The 23,655-nt window shown below is 46.8% G+C and overlaps 1 protein-coding gene across 2 annotated transcripts in view; it reads left to right on the top strand.

Annotated features, from left to right (window-relative positions):
• Positions 1-433: 433 nt before the first annotated feature.
• The window catches only part of DNAH2 (dynein axonemal heavy chain 2), a 121,537-nt gene continuing 98,315 nt past the window's right edge, over positions 434-23,655 (top strand). The window contains exons 1-10 of one of the 2 annotated variants that reach the window (XM_077970201.1): positions 434-1,034; positions 4,753-4,814; positions 8,595-8,765; positions 16,348-16,576; positions 17,763-17,873; positions 18,050-18,288; positions 20,977-21,168; positions 21,861-22,018; positions 22,502-22,589; positions 23,260-23,465. In XM_077970201.1, coding sequence (XP_077826327.1) covers positions 743-1,034; positions 4,753-4,814; positions 8,595-8,765; positions 16,348-16,576; positions 17,763-17,873; positions 18,050-18,288; positions 20,977-21,168; positions 21,861-22,018; positions 22,502-22,589; positions 23,260-23,465 — 1,748 coding nt within the window. In that variant the 5' untranslated portion in view covers positions 434-742. The remainder of the gene's footprint in view (positions 1,035-4,752; positions 4,815-8,594; positions 8,766-16,347; positions 16,577-17,762; positions 17,874-18,049; positions 18,289-20,976; positions 21,169-21,860; positions 22,019-22,501; positions 22,590-23,259; positions 23,466-23,655) is intronic. The other variant, XM_077970202.1, reaches the window with a different exon arrangement.

Here is a 23,655-nt window from a genome sequence, read left to right on the forward strand (position 1 = left end):
GTGAGCCACCGCGCCTGGCCGGCCGAAAATCATCTTGGTTTGCTTGAATGATTGAACAGTGACAGAGGGTGGGGGATGTGCACCCCTTCCTTGGGCCTCTCTCACTCACTGGTGATCCTGGAGGTTAGAGTGGATGAGGGTTTGGGCAACCGCACTTCAGCTTGATAGATCTTTTCCTAATTATCTTATGTTCTCATACCCTGGGGCAGAGATAGAGGTTCTAAATCCTCATTAGTGGGGTGTCTGTTTGGCCATCTTTTTTTTTTTTTTTTTTTTTTTGAGACAGAGTCTCACTCTGTCCCTCAGGCTGGAGTACAGTAGTGCGATCTTGGCTCACTGCAGCCTCCGCCTCTCGGGTTCAAGTGATTCTCCTGCCTCAGGCTCCCCAGTAGCTGGGATTACAGGTGCACACCACCACATCTGGCTATTTTTTTTGTATTTTTAGTAGAGACGGCGTTTTGCCACGTTGGCTAGGCTGGTCTCGAACTCCTGACCTCAGGTGATCCACCCGCCTCAGCCTCCCAAAGTGCTGGGATTCCAGGCATGAGCCACCACACCCAGCCTGGTCATCGTCTTTAACTGCCATTTATTCCTAGTGCCTTGAGGGACTGACTTTGATTTTTAACCCAGTGTCCTGAAGATAGTAGGATATCTTAAGGAAGAATAGCAAGGCCTCCCAGGCCTCTGTGGAATACAGAGCCCTTGTGGTTAATGGAGCAGGGTGTGGGTACCACCAGAAAAGATGATCATACTGAATTTCAGTCAATTTATGAATTCCAAAGGGACTGCTTGTATCAGGGGCTGGTTTGGGGGTGGTATCTGGTTGTGGACTTTCCACTCCTGTGTACCTGTAGGTTTTGCCTGCACGATGTCCAGCAAAGCTGAGAAGAAGCAGCGACCGAGTGGCCGAGGAAGCTCCCGGGCAAGCCGGTCAGGGCGGGCCGCTCAGGCTGTTGTGGCCACAGAGGAGCAGGGGAACGCCCTGGCTGTCAGTGAGCCAGAGCCGCAGGCTGAGCTCCCCAAGGAGGAGCCTGGTGGGTACTTGCTGGGGTACAGGATGCTTAGCAATGGAGGGTGGGGAAAGTCACAGGGGCTTGGAGGCATTTTAGGGCTGGGGAGCAGGCACTGTTGCTTCTGGGCAGGAAACAGGGGCTAAGTGACGCCCCCAGCCATGGAGGTTCAGCAGCCCTGCCACTGGGTCCCTTTTTTGTGTGTCTTCCTCCTGGCCAGCCTCGTCGTTGTTCTTTCTGTCTTAAAATGTCACACAATATACCAGGAGTTCACCAGCCAGTCCTTTCTCTAGCCTCTTACTCCTTATTTCAAGTGTTCCTGGTTGCTCCTACCCCACTGAAGAGGGTTTGATCTCTTCCTTTTTCCCGTTTTCACCCTGGGTGGCAAAACAAATAATGTTTTTCTCCCATTAAGCCCATCACCATGGAGACTCAGCCTGTTTTGCCACCCTTTGAATCCTAAGCCCGGCTGATGCTTTCTACCATCTGTTTAAGGCTCTTGTATCTCCGCCCTCATTTTGGCAGGGACTTGGTAGACTGTGGAGGTTCAGGTTCAGGACGACAGGAAAGAAGTCTAGATCTAGGGAGGAAAGTGTTTAAAGAGGCTGCCTCTTGTGGCTTTGACCTGAGGGATTCGTTTCCTGTGGGTGAGCCGGAGCCAGTAAGAGTGGAAGCTTTTTGGTAGTTGTTGCTATTGCTGGGCTCTCCCTGAGAGCACTGGTCAGTGTAGACAGGACTGTGAGCTAAGTGTAGACCTCCTTCTTTACCTGGAGCTCCTTTACACTGATACTAGCTTGTCAAGAAGAAAAGAACTAGAATCTCCTTCTAAAATTAAAGGTTGAGAGATTAAGCGTGGGCATGGGAGAAAAGTCCCTGGGCCATAAGAACCTGCCTTAGGTTCCAGGATCTTAGATATGTGCAGAATTTATCCTTCTGAGTTCTGAAGAGCTCAGGTGAAAGCAGTTAAAATGGGACTGCTGGGTGCTAGGAGGAGTAGGGGAAGATGGGAGGGAAGGCAGTGAGGTTCGGTTTGGAGAAACCTCTGAGGAGGGAAGGGAAGGAGCTTTAAAATGAACGTGTTGGCCTTCGAATAGCAAGGATTTCTGCCTCTCCCAGCTCTAAGCTTTCTTTTCTTTTCTTTTCTTTTCTTTTTTCTTTCTTTTTTTTTTTTTTGAGACAAAGTCTTACTCTGTCACCCAGCCTGGAGTGCAGTGGCACAATCTCAGCTCACTGCAACCTCTGCCTCTTAGGCTCAAGTGATTCTTGTGCCTCAGCCTCCCAAGTAACTGGGATTATAGGCATACACCACCATGCCCAGCTTATTTTATTTATTTATTTTTCTTGAGACAGAGTCTCGCTCAGTTGCCCAGGTTGGAGTGCAGTGGTGCGATCTCAGTTCACTGCAACCTCCACCTCCTAGGTTCAAGCGATTCTCCTTCGTCAGCCTCCTGAGTAGCTGAGATTACAGGCGTGCGCCACCACACCCGGCTAATTTTTGTATTTTTAGTAGAGATGGGGTTTCACCATGTGGCCCAGGCTGGTCTTGAACTCCTATTCTCAAATGATCCACCTGCCTTGACCTCCCAAAGTGCTGGGATTACAGGCATGGGCTACCGCACCCGGCCTCCCCTGGCCTAGTTCTTATCTGGAACCTGAATGCCAGCAGTTTTCCCAAGGGAGTTGGATCACTCACCTACCGCTAAGCTCCGGAATTGCCTATTCCATCTTTTCACGCCTTCCTGCCCCGGCCTCTATGCCTCATTCCCCTCTTAGTTTTCCTTTCTGGAAGCCAGAGTGGAGTGTCCTGTTCCCTATGGCCTTTTGGTTATATCTCATTTGTTCCTTCCTCCTTTCAGTCCCTGGGGGATGGGAAGGCCACCAGTTTTACCCCAATCTCCTGTGTGACCAGTAGATTAGGAGGCAGAGAAAGAGAGCCCTTGGGTTTTATGGGAGTCCAGAGTGGGCATGGCATTACTGAGTGCCCAGCAGGCCAGTGGTTTGGAGAAGGACTGATTCCTATGAGCCTCAACTTCTCCATGTGGGAAGAGGAGTGGGGGTAAGATGGAGGGCCAGAAGCTGCGTGCCTAGAATAACCTCAGTACTAACCACCTTCATTCCCTCACCCCTACCCCAGTCAGTGTTTGTTTTATTTTTAATTTTTTGGAGACAGAATCTCGCTCTTTCACCCAGGCTGGAGTGCAGTGGCATAATCTCGGCTCACTGCAACCTCCGCTTCCTGGGTTCAAGCAATTCTCCTGCCTCAGCCTCCCAAGTAGCTAGAATTACAGGCACCCGCCACCATGCCCGGCTAATTTTTTGCATTTTTGTAGACACGGGGTTTCACCATCTTCGCCAGGCTGGTCTCGAACGCCTAACTTCAGGCGATCCGCCAGCCTTGGCCTCCCAAAGTGCTGGGATTACAGGTGTGAGCCATCGTGCCAGGCCCCCAGTCAGCTTTTTACATTAAATTGAGAGATAATTTACTGACTATAAAATTTACCCTTTTAAAGTCTACAATTCAGTGGTTTCTGGTATATTCGCAAAGCTGTGCAACGTTCCCGCTATCTAATTTTAGAACATTTTTATCCCGCCAAAAGAAAGCCACTTTAAGCACCTTGAGAAATTGGCACCAGGTGACTCCTGTATCTTTAGTTCTAAGTTGCATCAGAGCCTCGTCTTTTAGCAGTCACTCCCGGTTCCCCCTACCCCCCAGATCCCGGGAACCGCCCATCTATGTTCTGGCTTTATGGATTTGCCTGTGCTGGACATTTCATCTAGTGGCCTCTCATGACGGGTTTCTTTCACTTGGCACTGTGTTTTCAAGACTCATCCATGTCGTAGCATGAACCGCACCGCCATGTCTTCTGATGGCTGAATAATATCCCACCGCATGTTTACAGCACATTTTGTTTATCCATTCCACTGTTAGAGGACACTGGGCTGTTGCCACCTTTTGCCTATTGTGAATAATGCTGCTGTGAACGCTGTAATGAAAATAACTCTTTGAGTCCTTGCTTTCAGGTCTCACGGGTCTCTACCTAGAAGTGGAATTGTTGGGTCATTGGATGACTGCATTTAGCTTTCTTTCTTTCTTTTTTTTTTTTTTGAGACAGAGTCTTCACTCTGTCGCCTAGGCTGGAGTGCAGTGGCACAATCTCTGCTCACTGCAAGCTCTGCCTCCCGGGTTCACGCCATTCTCCTGCCTCAGCCTCCCGAGTAGCTGGGACTACAGGCGTCCACTACCACACCTGGCTAATGTTTTGTATTTTTTAGTAGAGACGGGGTTTCACCATGTTAGCCAGGATGGTCTTGATCTCCTGACCTCGTGATCCACCCGCCTCGGCCTCCCAAAGTGCTGGGATTACAGGCGTGAGCCACCGCGCCCGGCTTTTTTTTTCTTTTTTTGAGCTAGGATCTCATTCTGTCACGCAGGCTGGAGGGCAGTGGCACGATTATGGCTCACTGCAGCCTCTGCCTCCTGGGTTCAGGTGATTCTCCTGCCTCAGTCTCCCGAGTAGCTGGAATTACAGGCACCCGCCACCACGCCTGGCTAATTTTGTATTTTTAGTAGAGACGGGGTTTCACTATATTGGTCGGACTGGTCTCGAACTCCTGACCTCAGGTGATCTGCCCGCCTAGTCCTCCCACAGTGCTGGGATTACAGGCGTGAGCCACCGCGCCCGGCTGACTGTGTTTAACTTTTCAAGGAATGCCTTCCTTTTTGTATCTTTATTCTTCCCAGAGCCGCGGTTGGAGGGACCTCAAGCACAGAGTGAAGAATCAATGGAGCCTGAGGCAGATGTGGTAGGCCTGGGTCTTCCTTGCAGCAGATATTCTCCCCAATAACTGGTGAATCAAAGGATCAGTTGTGGTTGGCGCATGAGGAATTCTCTCTTGTCTGCCACTTCTTTTACCTGCTCTCTGCTGTTAGCCTACTCACCACAAATCCAGTTCACTGAGTAAAAGACCAAGTCATCTGTGCCTTCCCCAGGAGAGAGGAGGGCTTTAAGTAAGGCACAGGTCTCTCTTCTCTCCCCACCTTGGGTCAAACTGTGATGAGCTTATTCATCATGTGGGTGAACACCCGAACAAGTTGAATGAGCTGGGAAGATATTGTCCTAATTGGATAGTAATTTCTAAGGCATTCTCTTTCCACCTTTCCTTCAGTTCTTTTCTTTGGCTGAAGAATTTACAGAAGCTGCTTCAATCACCTTGAGAAATGGCACTAAATGACCTCTGCTTCTTTTTTTCCAAGTTGCATCAAAGCCTAGTCATGACCATAGTTACCTGGGTGAGAAGAATAGAGTGGTGACCCTGACATTTTTCAAAAAGGGAGAAAAAAGTAATGACTATCAAAGAAAAAAATGGCAAGAGACAGAAAAGTAAAACAGAGAAGACTCATGGTATTACTGCCCACACACATTTAATATTAATATTTTGCTATGTCTGGCCAGGCACGGTGGCTCAAGCCTATAATCCCAGCACTTTGGGAGGCCAGGGTGGGTGGATCACCTGAGGTCAGGATTCGAGACCAGCCTGGCCAACATGGTGAACCCCATCTCTACTAAAAATACAAAAATTAGCAGGGCGTGGTGGCAGGTGCCTGTAATCCCAGCCACTTAGGAGGCTGAGGCAGGAGAATTGCTTGAACCCGGGAGGCAGAGGTTGCAGTGAGCCGAGATCGTGCCATTGCACTCCAGCCTGGGCAGCAAGAGCTAAACTCCGTCTCAAAAAAACAAGAAACAAAAAACGCCAAATGATATTTTGATATACATTTTACTTTTGTGCACAGGCTTATAAGTTTGTTTTTATATAATCCTAACTTTATCATATGTTACTTTTTTTTTTTTTTTGAGGTGGAGTCTCACTCCCTTCGAGCAGACTGGAGTGCAGGGGCATGATCTCGGCTTACTGCAACCTCCACCTCCGGGGTTCAAGCGATTCTCCCTCCTTAGCCTCCCAAGTAGCTGGGATTACAGGAATGCACCACCACGCCCGGCTAATTTTTGTATTTTTAGTAGAGACAGGGTTTCGTCATATTGGCCAGGCTGGCCTCAAACTCCTGATCTCAGGTAATATACCCGCCTCGGCCTCCCAAAGTGCTAGAATTACAGGTGTGAGCTACTGCGCCCAGCCCATATGTTACGATTTTGTCTTACACTTTTTCACAAAATATTTTATTTTTATTATTATCATTATTGTTTGAGACAGAATCTTGGTCTGTTGCCCAGGCTGGAGTGCAGTGGCATGATCTGGGATCACTTCAATCTCTGCCTCCCAGGCTCAAGCGATTCTCATGCCTCAGTCTCCTGAGTAGCTGGGACTACAGGTTCCTGCCACCACACCTGGCTAATTTTTTTTTTTTTTGAGACAGTGTCTTGCTGTGTTGTCCAGGCTGGTCTTGAACTCCTGGACTCAAGTGATCCTCCTGCCTTGGCTTCCCAAAGTACTGGGATTAGGGACGTGAGCCACTACGTCCAGGCACCTGGCTAATTTTTGTATTTTTAGTAGAGACAAGGTTTCGCCATGTTGGCCAGGCTGGTCTTGAACTCCTGGCCTCAAGTGATCCACCCACCTTGGCCTCCCAGAGTGCTGAGATTACAGGTGTGAGCCACCATGCCCAGCTATTATTATTCACATTACATACTCTTTGTAAACTTTTTTTTTTTTTTTTTAAGAGACAGGGTTTCTCTCTGTTGTCCAATCAGGAGTTCAGTGAAACAATCATAGCTTACTGTAACTTTGAACTCCTAGGCTTAAGTGGTTTTCTTGCCTCAGCCTCCTGAGTAGCTAGGACTACAAGCATGTGCCACCATGCCCAGCTAATTAAAAAAAAAATTCTTTTTTTTTGTTTTCTTTTTTTGGTGAAGATTGTGGTCTAACTGTGTTGCCACGGTTAGTCTTGAACTCCCAAGACTCAAGCAGTCCTCCTGCTTCAGCCTCCAAAAGAGCTGGGATTATATGTGTAAGCCACAGGACCAGCAATTTGCAACCACCACTTTTCACAGCCATATAGCGTTCCATGTTCTATGCAGATACCGTAGTTAAACGATTACTCTTTGACATTTTGCCATTTCTAATTTTTTGCTCTCGGAATACTTTCATGAATATTATAAGTAAAACGAACACTCTTGAAATACTTAATATTTCCTTAAAATAGATTCTTGTATGTGGAGTTACTGAATCAAAGGATAAAGAACATTTCTATCACTTTTAATACCTCACGCGTTCCAAATGCATTATACTTTTTGCTCTCATGCTAGCAATACGACAATACACCTTTTCCGGGCCTGGGTGTTATCTGTTTAGCAAGGATTTTTTTTTTTTTTAAATGATGGGCAATAAATGATTTTTTTTTTTTTTTTTTTTTTTTTGAGACAGAATCTTGCTCTGTCGCCCAGGCTGCAGTGCAGTGGCACAATGTCGGCTCACTGCAACCTCTGCCACCCGGGTTCAAGTGATTCTCCTGCCTCAGCCTCCCGAGTAGCTGGGATTATAGGCACACGCCAACATGCCAGGGTAATTTTTGTATTTTTAGTAGAGATGGGGTTTCACCATGTTGGCCAGGCTGGTCTTGAACTCCTGACCTCAGGTGATATGCCTACCTTGGCCTCCCAAAGTGCTGGGATTACAGGCGTGAGCCACCGTGCCCGGTCTTCTTTGTTATTTTTATTTGTATTTGACTTCAAGTGAAAATATTTTTAAAATATATATGTGTGTGTGTGTGTGTGTGTGTGTGTTTTTATATATATATATATATATATTTTTTTTTTTTTGAGACAAAGTCTTGCTCTGTTGCCCAGGCTGGAGTACAGTGGCGCGATCTCAGCTCACTGCAACCTCCGCCTCCTGGGTTCAAGCAATTCTCCTGCCTCAGCCTCCTGAGTAGCTGGGATTACAGGCATGCACCACCATGCCCGGCTAATTTTGTATTTTTTTTTAGTAGAGATGGGGTTTCACCATGTTGGCCAGGCTGGTCTTGAACTCCTGACTTCAGATGATCCACCCGCCTGAGCCTCCCAAAGTGCTGGGATTACAGGCGTGAGCCCCTGCGCCCGGCCTTCTTTGGTGTTTTCATGTCTTTTTCACCTCCTCACTTTTTCCTTACTGCTCAACCAAGTGACTTTTACCCAGTATTTTACACTTCTTTTGGAAACCATTGTGAAGAAATTGCTCCTGTACCCTCTCCCTTTTGCAGCTTGTGGTCTCGCTGCTCCTAATTGCTTGATGTAGGCTAATATCCTACACATTCCCTTAATTCACTTTTACCTTTGAGATCAAGGGCTGACATTTTTAAAAACCACAGGCATAAAGATAATCTATTGCACTGGGAGGATAATATCCCAGTCTTCCTCTACGATCTGTTCTTTTTTTTTTTTTTTTTTTTTAAATGCTTAGAAGCAAGACATCTTATTGTTCTGTTTCTTTCAAAGCTTGAAAACTATCGTTCAGTTTTTCCTCACCATTCTGAACCTGTCTGGCTTCTCTCATCTCCCATGTCCTCACTTGTGATTGTGGATGGGAGGAATGACTCATCCTGGCAGTCGTAGTTACTTTGGCCCTCTGTCTGCTCTCCTTCTATAGAAGCCCCTCTTCCTTTCCCGAGCTGCGCTGACAGGACTGGCGGATGCAGTGTGGACACAGGAGCATGATGCCATTCTGGAACACTTTGCCCAGGACCCTACAGAATCCATCCTCACCATCTTCATTGACCCTTGTTTTGGGCTGAAGCTAGATCTGGGCATGCCTGTACAGGTGCGTACCCTACTTTCCCAGGTCAAAGGTGGTCCTACAGAGAGCTGAGGGCTCTCAGTTCCTTTGTCATCCTTAAGTCTTATCATCTGCTGTGCCCACGGCCTATTGAGCCCCACTGTGTCAGGCACCCTACTTGGTGGCAAGAATGGGAAGAAGGATGACGCAAGAATGTTGTCATGGGCCGGGCGCGGTGGCTCACGTCTGTAATCCCAGCACTCTGGGAGGCCGAGGCGGGTGGGTGGATCGTGAGGTCAGGAGACCGAGACCACCCTGGCTAACACGGTGAAACCCCGTCTCTACTAAAAATACAAAAATTAGCCAGACATGGTGGCGGGCGCCTGTAATCCCAGCTACTTGGGAGGCTGAGGCAGGAGAATCGCTTGAACCCGGGAGGCGGAGGTTTCAGTGAGCCGAGATCATGCCACTGCACTCCAGCCTGGTGACAGAGAAAGACTCTCTCTCAAAAAAAAAAAAAAAAAAAGAATGCTATCATAGTCTAGTGGGGAAGACAGACATATAAACAAATATTTACTATAGTTTGTGGTCATGAGCAAAGCTTTATAGGAGCATTATGGGAGCAACTAATGGAGCCAGTGGAATTCTGGGAAGGCTTGATGGTGGAGGTGCTATTTGAGCTGGGATGAAGGGTAAGTAGGATTCCATCAAGACTAGGTAAGAGCTATCAGCGAAGCCTACTCTATGTACAAAGAAAAGAGAAGTAGTGGTAAGTGATACTGAAAGGGGCTTGGGGTCAGCTTGTGAAGGGCCTAGTTGTATGTTACACTCGAGAATTTGGCCACTATCCCAGAGAGTGCTATTGAAGTCTTTTATAGTTTAGATAGATAACTATTTCAACAATGTGGATCATACATTAGACAACGGTAGACCTAGGGTAGGGAGACGGTTAAAAGATACATGCATAGGAAAATATTGCTGGTAGAATCTGGGCAGTGGTCGTACAGGTCGTCATTGTAAAATTTGTTGAATTTTTTGTATACATCTTTGAAAATTTTGGAAATAAAATGTTGGAAAAGTTAAAAGGCTGTTGCTTTGCTCTTATTGGCAGCACATATACAATAGCGGAAAGGATGAGGATGATTGACATGGCCCTGTGGAACAATGACACAATTTGTGAAGCATTCCGCATTGAACGCGGGCGGAAGACCTCTTGCCCCGTGCACTGGCAGTAATCAGCCACAAAACAATGAAAAAATATTCCATTTGCAAGAGGAACCACAATTTGCAAAATATGTTTATATCTGAATATACATTTTAATATAAAAGTAGGATTTATATGAAAGAAAACAACTTTGTGGTAGGCCATGAAAAACGACTTGAAGAAATGATGAGCCACAACTTGTTTGTGAGTAGGAATCTTAATATCATAAAGATTATTTTATATAAAAAAGTATCATATTTGGCTCACGCCTGTAATCCCAGCACTTTGGGAGGCTGAGGTGGGTGGATCACAAGGTCAGGAGTTCGAGACCAGTCTGGCCAACATGGTGAAACCCCATCTCTACTAAAACTACAAAAATTAGCCGGGCATGGTGGCAGGCGCCTGTAATCTCAGGTACTTGGGAGGCTGAGGCAGGAGTATCACTTGAACACAGGAGGCAGATGTTGCAGTGAGTGGAGATCGCGCCATTGCACTCCAGCCTGGGCAACAGAGCAAGACTCCATCTCAAAAAATAAAAAAACCAAAAAAACCCACAAAAGTATAATTTTAATGCAATTCTAGTCATACTGCCCAAATGCCACAGTTGCTAAATTCCTTGTGTAAAGGATTTTAAAATATCTCTAAAAAAATTATGAAAATGGCAAAGATGATGATGAAAAAGGAAAGTAATAGGGAGACTCGTAAATATGAAAATCATTAAACTACAGTAATTAAAACAGAGTTGTAGTAGGGCAAGACTATGTACATCATAAGCAACAATAAAGAAACATTGAAAGCACAAAAATGCTTTATAAGCAACAGTACAGAAATATAGGAAATACGAGGCCGGGCGTGGTGGCTCACACCTGTAATCCCAGCACTTTGGGAGGCTGGGGTGGGCGGATCACCTGAGGTCAGGACTTCGAGACCAGCTTGACCAACATGGAGAAACCCCATCTCTACTAAAAATATATGAAATTAACTGTGCGTGGTGGCGCGTGCCTGTAATCCCAGCTACTCAGGGGCTGAGGCAGGAGAGTCCCCTGAACCCAGGAGGCGGAAGTTGCAGTGAGCTGAGATCACGCCATCGCATTCCAGCCTGGGTGACAAGAGTGAAACTCTGTCTCAAAAAAAAAAAAAAGAAAATATAGGAAATATGAAAAATATAAAGTACAGAAACATATATAACAGATACATTTTTTTTCTATGAAAATGGCATTTAAAAATCTGTGGGGAAGGATGGATTATTCAACGAATAGAATTGGGAAACATATGGAACATGAAGCTTTTCAATTAAAAAGTCTATTTACCATGTTGAAATATATTCTTTTTTTTTTTTTTTTTTTTTTGGAGATGGAATTTCACTCTTGTTGCCCAGGCTGGAGTGCAATGGCATGATATTTGGCTCACTGTAACCTCTGCTTCCCAGGTTCAAGCCATTCTCCTGCCTCACCCTCCTGAGTAGCTGAGATTACCGGTACCTGCCACCATGCCTGGCTAATTTTTGTATTATTAGTAGAGCCGGAGTTTCACCATGTTGGCCAGGCTGGTCTCGAATTCCTGACCTCAGGTGATCCCACCTGCCTCAGCCTCCCAGAGTGCCAGGATTACAGGTGTGAGCCACCGAGCCTGGCCAATAACAGACTTAATTGTATTCCCCTGAGCTAAGATGGCCAATTGAAGCTGGGCGTGGTAGCCTGTGCCTGTCATCCCAGCACTTCGGGAGGCTGAGGCAGGCTGATTGCTTGAGCCTAGGAGTTCGAGACCAGCCTGGGTAACACAGTACAACCCCATCTCTACAAAAAATACAAAAATTAGCCAGGCATGATGGTGCACGCCTATAGTCCCAGCTACTTGGGAGGCTGAGGTGGGAGGATCACTTGAGCCTGGGAGGTGGAGGTTGCAGTGAGGTGTGATCACTCCACTACACTCCAGCCTGGGTGACAGAGTGAGACCCTGTCTCAAAAAAAAAAAAAAAAAAAAAAAAAAAAAAAAAAGCCAGTTGAAACTTCCATAAAAAATTATTACCTTTGAATACCTGATAAAATGAGCAAAAAGTAAAACTACTAAAAAAAAAAAAAAAAAAAAAAACCCAAAAAACCACACCAAAAAAACCCCTGAGAGTAAACAAATTTAATCTAATACACTTTAAAAGTGGGTGACCAGTGAAAAACACATGCACCGAGTCAAAGAATGGTGCTCCCCCAGCTACATGGAGTGAACTTGAGAGGGTGTAATCAAATCTTAATAGAGAGAAAGGCCTGTGCCTTTAGTCATTTAGTCCCAGCTACTCTGGAGGCTGAAGCCAGAGGATCGCTTGAGCCCAGGAGTTCGAATCAATCCTGGGCAACATAGCAAGACCTCCATCTCAAAAAAAAAAAAAAAAAAAAAAAAAAAAGAGAGAGAGAAGAGGAGCCTAGGTGGGTTTTTTTTGGTTTTTTTTTTTGTTTTTTTTTTTTGAGACAGAATTTTGCTCTTGTTGCCCAGGCTGGAGTGCAGTGGCGCAATCTCGGTTCACTGCAACCTCTGCCTTCTAGGTTCAAGCGATTCTCCTGCCTCAGCCTCCCAAGTAGCTGGGATCACAGGCATGCACCGCCACACCAGGCTAATTTTGTAATTTTAGTAGAGATGGGGTTTCTCCATGTTGGTCAGGCTGGTCTCGAACTCCCGACCTCAGGTGATCCACCTGCCTTGGCCTCCGAAAGTGCTGGGATTACAGGTGTGAGCCACCATACCCGGCCTGAGCCAAGGTGTTTTAACAAAGATTTTTCACTGCCTTAGATTAGCACTAACCACCTGTCCATTTCCCTGAGGCAATTCTCTTAGGCCAAAGAAAAGTGAATAAAACATAAAACACCTTCACTTTAACTTCCAGGGGCAAAAATAAACTGGTCGCTCATAGTGGGAGGTCAAGTCACCCACAGTACATTAGAGCAAAAAGAATGAGTTCACACGCTTGCTGCCCAAGCACAAGCAAAATGAAAAGAAATTGCATGGCAACTGCAAGCACGTTACATCAAAGAAAAAAGAGGAACAAAGCATGCAAAAGAGGAAAACATAACTGAATGAACAGAGGAGATTCCTCACAACAGTACCATGTTCTACTACAATTTAGTAAGACCAGGAATTCAATTAAAAAAAAGTTGAGCGCTGAAATGATAAAATGTGAGAATAAGATAAAAGGGAGATTGCAGATTTTAAGAAATGAATAAAGCAGCATGTTACAAAACCAGTAGATTGGAAATAGCAAGGAACTGAATAGCTAACCCAGAAAATCCTATCACTGACAGAGGAGAGGCTAGAGGTAATCACAATGTATGCAGAAGAACAAGCCAAGGACATTTAACACAATTAGAGAAGCTAACAGATATGAAAGACTAACATGATGATCTTGTATAGAGAGCCAACAAATGAAACAATATAAATGTAAAGATAAAATACAAATAATTTCCCTGAAATGCAGAAGGAACTGAATCTGGGAATCAAGAAGGACACACTGTATTCCACAAAATTTGTCACACGGTGGTTAATGTCAATATACATCTTGGCTAAGCTACTCAATTGTAGGAAAAATTAATTCCTTAGGAATATTCCCTATGTGGTAATCCTGCTAAGAATATTTAACTTGAATCTGGCAATAAGGAGACAATCAGATAAATCCAAATTAAGAGACATATTGGAAAAAGAAAACTGGTCTGGACTATTAGAAATATCAATGCCGTGACACGAGAATCGCTTGAACCCTGGAGGTGGAGGTTGCAGCAAGCCAAGATTGTGCCACTGCACTCCAGCCTGGGTGACAGAGCAAGAGTCTGTCTCAAAAAAAAAAAAAAAAAAAAGTTAAAAATTTAAAAATTATGGGCTGGGCACGGTGGCTCACGCCTGTAACCCTAGCATTTTGGGAGGCCAAGGTGGGTGGATTGCCTGAGCTCAGGAGTTCGAGACCAGCCTGGGCAACACGGTGAAACCCCATCTCTACTAAAATACAAAAAAATTAGCTGGATGTGGCAGCGTGCATTTGTAATCCCAGCTACTTGGGAGGCTGAGGCAGGAGAATCACTTGAACCAGGGAGGCAGAGGTTGCGTTGAGCCGAGATCACACCATTGCACTCCAGCTTGGACGACAGAGTGACTCCGTCTCAAAAAAAAAAAAAAAAAGATAAATAAATAAATAAATAAAATAAAATAAATTTAAAATAAAAAGAAAATCAATGCCATGAAAGAAAAAGGTTGGGAGTGGTTTAAAACTAAAGAAGACTAAGAGACATGAGCCATGTGTGATCTTGGAGTAGATTCTGGATTGGGTCTTGCAAAGCAGTGAGCTAACAGAACTCAAAATTGAAAGTTAGTGAGAAAACTCATAATATTTTTCGTAATCTTTTTTTCTTACCACCGTAGAGAGGGGCCCTTTGGGAAGAAACCTCTCTTCTGGATGAAGAAAAATTTATATGAAGTTCAAGAATTCCTTTATAACTACTTCTATTTCTTTTTATTCGCTTAAATTCAAGAAAATTAAATTTAATAGTTTTAATTAAAAACAGCTTGCTCCTATTTAAAAATAATGATTTTAATTAAATTTATGTACATAGCTATAGCAAAATATGTAGAATAATGTTTTCTCTAATATTAACAATATTAATTTTTAGGTGGAATTTTAGATGACATTTTAACTTTTATCTTTGTACTTTTCTGCATTGTTTCAATTATTTATATTTAACATATGTCATCTTCACAAAAGTAATAGTTGTTAAGCTTTTTTTTTTTTGGATGGAGTCTCGCTCTGTTGCCCAGGCTGGAGTGCAGTGGCGAGATCTCGGCTCACTATAAGCTCCGCCTCCCAGGTTCATGCCATTCTCCTGCCTCAGCCTCCCTAGTAGCTGGGACTACAGGCGCACACCACCACGTCTGGCTAATTTTTGTTGTATTTTTTAGTAGAGACAGGGTTTCACTATGTTAGCCAGGATGGTCTCGATCTCCTGACCTCGTGATCCCTCTGCCTTGGCCTTCCAAAGTGCTGGGATTACAGTCATGAGCCACCGCGCCCGGCCTATAGTTGTTAAGCTTTTAAAAAAATGAACATAGCCAGTCAGGGTGGCTCATGCCTGTAATCCCAGCACTTTGGGAGGTCGAGGCAGGCGAATCACATAAGATCAGGAGTTTGAGACCAGCCTGACCAACATCAAGAAACCCCATCTCTACTAAAAATACAAAAATTAGCCAGGCATGGTGGCACATTCCTGTAATCCCAGCTACTTGGGAGGCTGAGGCAGGAGAATCACTTGAACCTGGGAGGTGGAGGTTGTGGTGAGCTGAGATCGTGCCATGGCATTCCAGCCTGGGCAACAAGAGCGAAACTTCGTCTCAAAAAAAAAAAAAAAAAAAAAAGGACACAAAATGCCAGTATTTATTTCTGGATAGTAAGAAGACAGATGATTATTAATTTCTTCCTTGTGCTTTAATTTGTTTTTAAAATTAAATAAATTGTTAGCCGGGCCTGGTGGCTTGCCCCTGTAATCCCAGCACTTTGGGAGGCCGAGGCAGGTGGATCATCTGAGGTCAGGAGTTTGAGACCAGCCTGGCCAACCTGGTGAAACCCCGTCTCTACTAAAAATATAAAAATTAGCTAGGTGTAGTGGTGCGGGCCTATAATTCCAGCTACTCGGGAGGCTGAGGCAGGAGAATCGCTTGAACCCGGGGGGCAGATAATGCAGTGAGCTGAGATTGCGCCACTGCACTCCAGCCTGAGTGACAGAGCAAGACTCTGTCTCAAAAAAAAAAAAAAAAAAAAAAAAAAAATTAAATTAATTGTCAAGACTAGTCACAAAAGCACTAAAAACAAATGAAACAGGTGAGTTGGATATTAGGGAGGACATGGCCTTTCTAAGTATGTAGCAGTCAGAACTTTAAGGAGTTTTATATTTAATTACGTGAAAGATATATGCTTTTGTATGTAAACCACAAAAACCATAAGCAAAACTGAAGCATAAATGTAAAATTTTGGGAGAAACATATGCTATCAAAATGGAAAACCCTAGACAACTGTCTCTTTCTTCCAGTCCTTCTCCTTTCTGCTTTTTCATTGGCTGATGTGCTTCCTCCATTCCATCCTTTCTTTCTATCGATCCATTCTACAAACATTATTGACCATCTACTATATACCAGGCACTGTACTAGGTTCTAGAGCCAAGTTGGACAAAATGTACAGTCCCTACTCTCAAGGCATACTCTCTGCATTTCCTCCCCACATCTCTGGATATGGAATCTTATATCCGTGAAAAGAACAGGAAGCACTTCATGGCACTTCCGTTTAGAGAAGGATCAGGATACCCTGAGGGATGTGAGAAAGAACTCAGCCGGGCTTTCGTGACTGGGTGTCATGGCTGGGCCTGGCGACTAAACTCTGATCTGCTGTCTTCCATGCAGACCCAGAACCAGCTTGTCTATTTCATTCGCCAAGCACCAGTCCCCATCACCTGGGAGAACTTTGAGGCAACCGTGCAGTTTGGGACGGTGCGGGGCCCCTATATCCCGGCCCTGCTTCGGCTGGTCAGTGGAGTCTTTGCCCCTCAGATCTTTGCAAACACAACCTGGCCTGAGAGCATTAGAAATCATTTTGCTTCTCATCTGCACAAGTTCTTGGCCTGCCTGACAGGTAAGTGGGAAGACTGGAGTGACTAGTTTCTCCTTAGTGTCCCCCGACTGTACAATTAGTGAGGTGGTGGGACATTCGTCTGAGCACCTGTGTGGAGGAAGTATTCAGCATGCTTATTGAATGGATAGAATAGGGTACAAGATCCGCCTTCTTCTTCTTCTTCTTTTTTGTTTTTGAGACGGAGTCTCGCCCTGTTGCCCAGGCTGGAGTGCAATGGCGTGATCTTGCCTCACTGCAACCTCTGCCTCCCGGGTTCAAACGATTCTCCCGCCTCAGCCTCTCAGATAGCTGGGATTACAGGTGCCCGCCACCATGCCTGGCTAATTTTTTGTATCTTTAGTAGAGATGGGTTTCACCACGTTGGCCAGGCTGGTCTCGAACTCCTGACCTCATGATCCACCTGCCTTGGCCTCCCAAAGTGCTGGGATTACAGGTGTGAGCCACCGTGCCCTGCCAAGATCTGCTTTCTGATCCAGACACACTTTTCTGTTGTAGAACTGGTTGACCAGACCTGCTTCAATTTAGACTTGGAAATTTCTTTTTTTTTTTTTTTTTTTTTTTTTTGAGACGGAGTCTCCCTCTGTCACCCGGGCTGGAGTGCAGTGGCCGGATCTCGGCTCACTGCAAGCTCCGCCTCCTGGGTTTACGCCATTCTCCTGCCTCAGCCTCCCGAGTAGCTGGGACTACAGGTGCCCGCCACCTCGCCCGGCTAGTTTTTTTGTATTTTTGTAGTAGAAACGGGGTTTCCCTGTGTTAGCCAGGATGGTCTCGATCTCCTGACCTCGTGATCCGCCCATCTCGGCCTCCCAAAGTGCTGGGATTACAGGCGTGAGCCACCGCGCCCAGCCTAGACTTGGAAATTTCTAAGAGCACATGTAGGGGAAGGGGAAATACAGGTACTGTGAGGGCACTGGGGGGACTCGCATGTCTCGTGGTAGAGAGTGCTGAAGGCGTAATACAGATCTTTGACCTTATTTTCTGGCAATTTCTCGTTATACCTCCATGAGGTTTCCCTCTTGCCTTTGGTCATTTCTCGATATCAAAAAAGCGTAAGTCATCATCTGTCCCGCCTGCTCTCCTGAAATGCGTATACTTCCTGGTCCCCACGGATCATCAACCATGATTCCTACGGGGCTAGCAAGAACTCATCCCCTTTGTCCACTTCCACAAACTTTCCTTTCCTTAGACACTCGGTACAAACTGGAGGGGCACACGGTCCTCTACATCCCTGCGGAGGCCATGAACATGAAGCCTGAAGTGGTGGTAAAGGACAAAGAGCTGGTGCAGCGGCTAGAGAGTGAGTGGCTGGCACTGTCAGCGTCACCCGGCGATCACAGGGGAGAGGGAAAGGGGAGGCCTGGAGGCTGACAATGGAGTTGGGTTAGGAGGTCTCTGTCAGGGTTGGGGAGAGGGAAGGATGCCGTTGGGAAGCAGTGTGAAGAAATTCAGGAGACTTTGTACTCCCGCCTGCAGCCTCCATGATCCACTGGACCCGGCAGATAAAGGAGGTGCTCAGTGCCCAGGAGACCGTGGAGACAGGAGAAAATTCAGGTCCTCTGGAGGAAATTGAGTTCTGGCGCAACCGATGCATGGACCTGTCTGGCATCAGTAAACAGCTGGTGAAGAAGGGAGTGAAGCACGTTGAATCCATCCTGCACCTTGCCAAGTCGTCCTACTTGGCGCCCTTTATGAAGCTGGCACAGCAGATCCAGGTTTGTGAGCGAATCAAAGGATTCAGGCTCAGCAAGAAGCGGGCAATGGTTGGGATGATACAGGGAGCTAAGGAGAGGGAGCCAAGGCAATCTTCGACAGCATAGACTGACCCACCCAGGGTTCAGCCTTGTACTTGCAGGAGAGTATAAAAGAGTAGAATAGAGGTTCCCTAAGGAGGGAGACATCAAGTTAACCAATAAATATACGTAGAGTACCTTCTGCGAGCACAACCCCTGCCACCCAGCTGGGAAAATAAGATTACACAAAACAGGATTACTAGACAGCATGGGAGCCAAAGATGAGCTCATGTGGTTCAGTCCAGGAATTACAAGATAAATACTTTTTTTCTTTGTTTGAATCCACCTTCCAAGGAAAATCCAAGGAAAAGGGATAAACACTTTTTTTCTTTTTCTTTTCTTTTTTATTCTTGTGTGTGTGTGTGTGTGTTTGTTTTTTTTTGTTTGTTTTTTGTTTTTTTTTGTGAGGCGGAGTCTTGCTTTGTCGCCCAGGGTGGAGTGCGGTGACGCCATCTCCGCTCACTGCAAGCTCCACCTCCTGGGTTCACGCCATTCTCCTGCCTCAGCCTCTGAGTAGCTGGGACTACAGGCGCCCGCCACCACGCCCGGCTAATTTTTGTATTTTTAGTAGAGACAGGGTTTCACCGTGTTAGCCAGGATGGTCTCGATCTCCTGACCTCGTGATCCGCCCGCCTCGGCCTCCCAAAGTGCTGGGATTACAGGCGTGAGCCACCGCGCCCGGCTTTTCTTTTTTATTCTTATTTTTGAGATGGAGTCTGGCTCTGTCGCCCAGGCTGGAGTGCAGTGGCATGATCTCAGCTCACTGCAACCTCTGCCTCCCAGGTTCAAGCGATTCTCCTGCCTCAGCCTCCCAAGTAGCTGAGATTACAGGTGCCCGCCACCATGCCTGGCTAATTTGGGTATTTTTAGTAGATACCGGGTTTCACCATGTTAGTCAGGCTGGTCTCAAACGCCTGACCTCGTGATCCGCCCGTCTTGGCCTCCCAAAGTGCTGGGATTACAGGTGTGAGCCACTGCACCTGGCTCTTTTTCTTTCCTTTTCTTTTCTTTTTTCTTTTGAGACAGTGTGCTGGAGGCTGGGGTGCAGTGGTGGGATCTCTGCTCACTGCAACCTCTGCCTCCTGGGCTCAAGGGATCCTCCCACATCAGCCTCCTAAGTGGCTGGGACTACAGGTGCGCACCAGCATGCCCAGCTAAATGTTGTATTTTTTGTAGAGACAGGATTTTGCTATGTTGCCCAGGCTGGTCTCTAACTCCTGAGCTCAAGCGATCCACCCACTCAGCCTCTCAAAGTTTTGGGATTATAGGCATGAGCTACCTCACCCAGCCCAATTGTTAATTTTTTTTTTTTTTTTGAGACAGAGTCTTGCTCTGTCGACGAGGCTGGAGTGCAATGGCATGATCTCAGCTCACTGCAGCCTCTGCCTCCCAGGTTGAAGTGAGTCTCCTGCCTCAGCCTCCTGAGTAGCTGGGATTACAGGCGCATGCCACCACGCCCAGCTAATTTTTTGTATTTTTAGTAGAGATGGGGTTTCACGGTGTTAGCCAGGATGGTCTCAATCTCCTGACCTCGTGATCTGCCTGCCTCGGCCTCCCAAAGTGCTGGGATTACAGGTGTGAGCCACCTCACCTGGCCTAATTTTTAATTTTTTTGTAGAGGTAGGATCTCACTATGTTGTCCAGGCTGGTCTCAAACTCCTGGTGATCCTCGGCCTCCCAAAGTGTTGAGATCATAGGTGTCAGCCACCACACCTGGCCAATAAACATTAAAAAAAAAATTGATATGATGTGACAAGCTGATTATGCTGGTGCTAGGTCACACAGGAGGTAAGAGTGGCCTGTAGAGTACAGATAGAAGACCTGTTTTCCTAGGTGAAATTTTCGGTTAGGTATTAAGGGAATTGAGCCAGAACTAACTGGAGAAGCCTAAAGTCCTGGCTGAGAACAGGGCAGTGAGGGGAACTGGGTGACAACTATGGGGACAAATGAGAGTGATGTGTGGCCAGTTGATCAACAGCAACAGAGTGTCTGCTTGGTGCAGAGTCCTGAATTCAACTGGAGAGAACAGGAATAGACACAAAATCTAGAAAAATCTAGACTCGAGGGAATTCTCAGTCTGGTGGGGGAGCTGGGACACACACATGAGAAAAGACAGAAAAGTTGACATGTGCTAACTCTGCTCTGAGGGCTCACAGAGACCTGAAATGATCGCTACTGTGTAGGGCTGATGGGAGGGCTTCCTCGTACAGGCAAGTCAGGATGGGGTTGAAGGTGGTTAAAAAGCACTTGTGGGCCGGGCGTGGTGGCTCACACCTATAATCCCAGCTCTTTGGGAGGCCGAGGCGGGGGGATCACCTGAAGTCAGGAGTTCGAGACCAGCCTGGCTAACATGGTGAAACCCCATCTCTACTAAAAATACAAAAATTAGCTGGGCGTGGTGGTGAGTGCCTGTAATCCCAGCTACTCGGGAGGCTGAGGCAGGAGAATTGCTTGAATCCGGGAGGTGGAGGTTGCAGTGAGCCGAGATCTCACCATTGCCCTCCAGCCTGGGTGACAAGAGCAAAACTCTGTCTCAAAAAAAAAAAGCACTTGTGTTGAATCAGTGCTTTCTGGTGCATAAATCTACTTCTCGTCTCTTTTTACTGCCAGGATGGCTCGCGTCAAGCACAGTCAAACCTGACCTTTTTGTCAATCCTGAAGGAACCTTACCAGGAGTTGGCTTTCATGAAGCCCAAGGACATCTCTAGCAAGCTCCCTAAGCTGATCAGTCTCATCCGCATCATCTGGGTTAACTCTCCCCACTACAACACTCGGGAGAGACTGACCTCACTATTCCGAAAGGTGTGCATATGCCGAGGGCGGGGTGGAGGGGTTTATGAGGGTGGCCAGGTTTTCTGAAGCAGGGGCAATGCATTTGGCAGAGGATCTGTGGTTGAAAAGGTAGTGAAGGTTGACCTTTCTGCTCAGAGACTGAAGGCTTCTACCGGCATCATCTGCTTTAGGGTTGCTCCGCATTGCAGCCTGGGCTGGACTTTCTGTTTCTAGGTGGAGGTGGCTTAGGCAGGAAGAGGGGCTTCAGAAGAGTTGGTGGAACACGGGGAAGCAGCAGGAAGAACAGACCCCCAAGCTGAGCTGTGCAGAAGGCAAAGCTCTTCTCATTCCTCAAGATGGAGATTGCAGTGGGGGAGAGAGGGCTTTAGGAAGCAGCACGGGCTCTTGAGGAGCAGGGCCTGGTGCATTCACTGGGGGTGACAGAGCCAAAGAGTGGGAGAAGGGACACTGAGCTGAGACCTTGCTGGGCAGGGCGGCCGCAGAGTTCGGCTGAGGCAGAGTAAGGGGCCACCTAGGACAAGGAGTGGGCATGGAACCCAGAGGTGTTAGTGTGGTCAGGGGTGGAGAACCAGGGGTGGGATGAGTTTCAGGATTCAAATCAAGGAGTAGGGGGCTGAGACACGAGGCACGGGCAGGGGATGCAGAGAAGGACTTGGGTGTCAAGGAGGCGGGGACAGAGGCTGTGGGGACTCCTTCCGCAGATGAGCAATGAGATCATCCGCTTATGCTGCCACGCCATCTCCCTGGACCGGATCTTTGAGGGATATGTCTCTTCCAGCAAGGAGGATCTGCAAGGCTGCATTCTCTGTTGTCATGCTTGGAAAGATCACTACCTACAGGCCGTGCAGATGCACACTGAGTACGACATGCCTCCTGTAACACCCCATATCTCAACTCCCTTGTCATCCTTGTAAGACGGTAGAGTCTGACTTCTTTCGTGTGCACTTTATTTAGCTTCTTGGTTGTATTTTCCTAGACCCAGGAGTTTCTACATCTGGCCAAGTTTTCTCTCTGGATACAGATACTGTAGCTCATTGCCCTGGCTTCTCCTTATTTTAATAATCTCTCCTCCCTGATCCCAGGAACCCTATCTGGTCTTTTCCTCCTATCTTGACCCCATCGTCTAAAATTCCGTTATGTATGAATCGGCTCCTAGAACTTAGATGCTCTGTCTCCTGTCTGGTTCTTCTCCCCCTGAGTCTCTTCCTTTGGGATTCAGTAGAGTTGTTTCTCGGAGTCTGGTTTTCTAGGGCTTTCCCTGAATGTAGGGCTCCTGGTCTAGCTTTACATAGCTGGACTGTGCTCTTGCCTTCCGATTCAGTCAGCCTTTCTCCTGACACAGGTTCTCCAGTCGGGGCTGGGTCCTAGACCAGACCAGCATCTTTGCTCAGGTTGATGCCTTCGTGCAGCGCTGCAAGGACCTTATTGAGGTGGGAAGACTGAAGAACCAAAAGCTAACAGCAGACCCTCCAGAATCCCTCCCCACCCCCCACCCCAGGAACCAGGGGAAACGGGGCAGAGGCTAAATATTGAACTTATGGCCGGGTGCGGTGGCTCACACCTGTAATCCCAGCACTTTGGGAGGCTGAGGCGGGTGGATCACCTGCCGCCAGGAGTTCAAGATCAGCCTGGCCAACATGGTGAAACATACCTGTAATCCTAACTGCTTGGGAGACTGAGGCACAAGAATCTCTTGAACCCGGGAGGGGGAGGTTGCAGTGAGCCGAGATCGTGCTGCTGCACTCCAGCCTGGGCAACAGAGAGAGACTCCTTCTAAACAACAACAAAAAAAATTACACTCACCACATTGGCTTTTCCTGCACAATTGTGTGTCCTACCACCACACTGCTTTTTCTGGCATTTGCCTCTTATTGCTGCCCTACTATCTCATATTTCATTCTGCAGCCAAAGTGCATTCCAACAGCGCCCTGCAGCTGGTTGGCCCTCCCTGGTTTTTAGATACTTTCTTTTTTCTTTTCTTTTTTTTTTCACTTGCCGTCACTTGCAGTGATGTTTTTAGACATTTGAAGCTAAACCAAATATGTTAGGACTTTCGAGTTTGGAAGGAAAGCAGGAACCCTCACGCTGGCTTCTTTTTAGGTATGTGACTGTCAGTATCACTTCGCCCGCTGGGAAGATGGCAAGCAGGGTCCCCTTCCTTGCTTCTTCGGTGCCCAGGGGCCACAGATAACACGGAATTTGCTGGAGATTGAGGACATCTTTCATAAAAATCTGCACATGCTGCGAGCTGTTCGCGGGGGCATCCTGGATGTGAAGAACACCTCTTGGCATGAAGACTACAATAAGTGAGGGAACCACAGGCTGATGCCAGGCGTGGGCAGGGAAGGCAGATCAGGGAACCAAGAGTAGGAGGAGTGGCAAGAGTGTGCAAAAGAAATGGTGGAAGGACAGATTGGGATCAGGGTGGTGGGGAAGTGGGGACAGGAGAGAGTGCAGGGGAGGGGGGTGGCAACTCGGGTTGAGGGTTCCAGAGTG

The sequence above is a fragment of the Macaca mulatta genome, chromosome 16, assembly GCF_049350105.2.
Source record: "Macaca mulatta isolate MMU2019108-1 chromosome 16, T2T-MMU8v2.0, whole genome shotgun sequence".
Lineage (NCBI taxonomy): Eukaryota > Metazoa > Chordata > Mammalia > Primates > Cercopithecidae > Macaca > Macaca mulatta.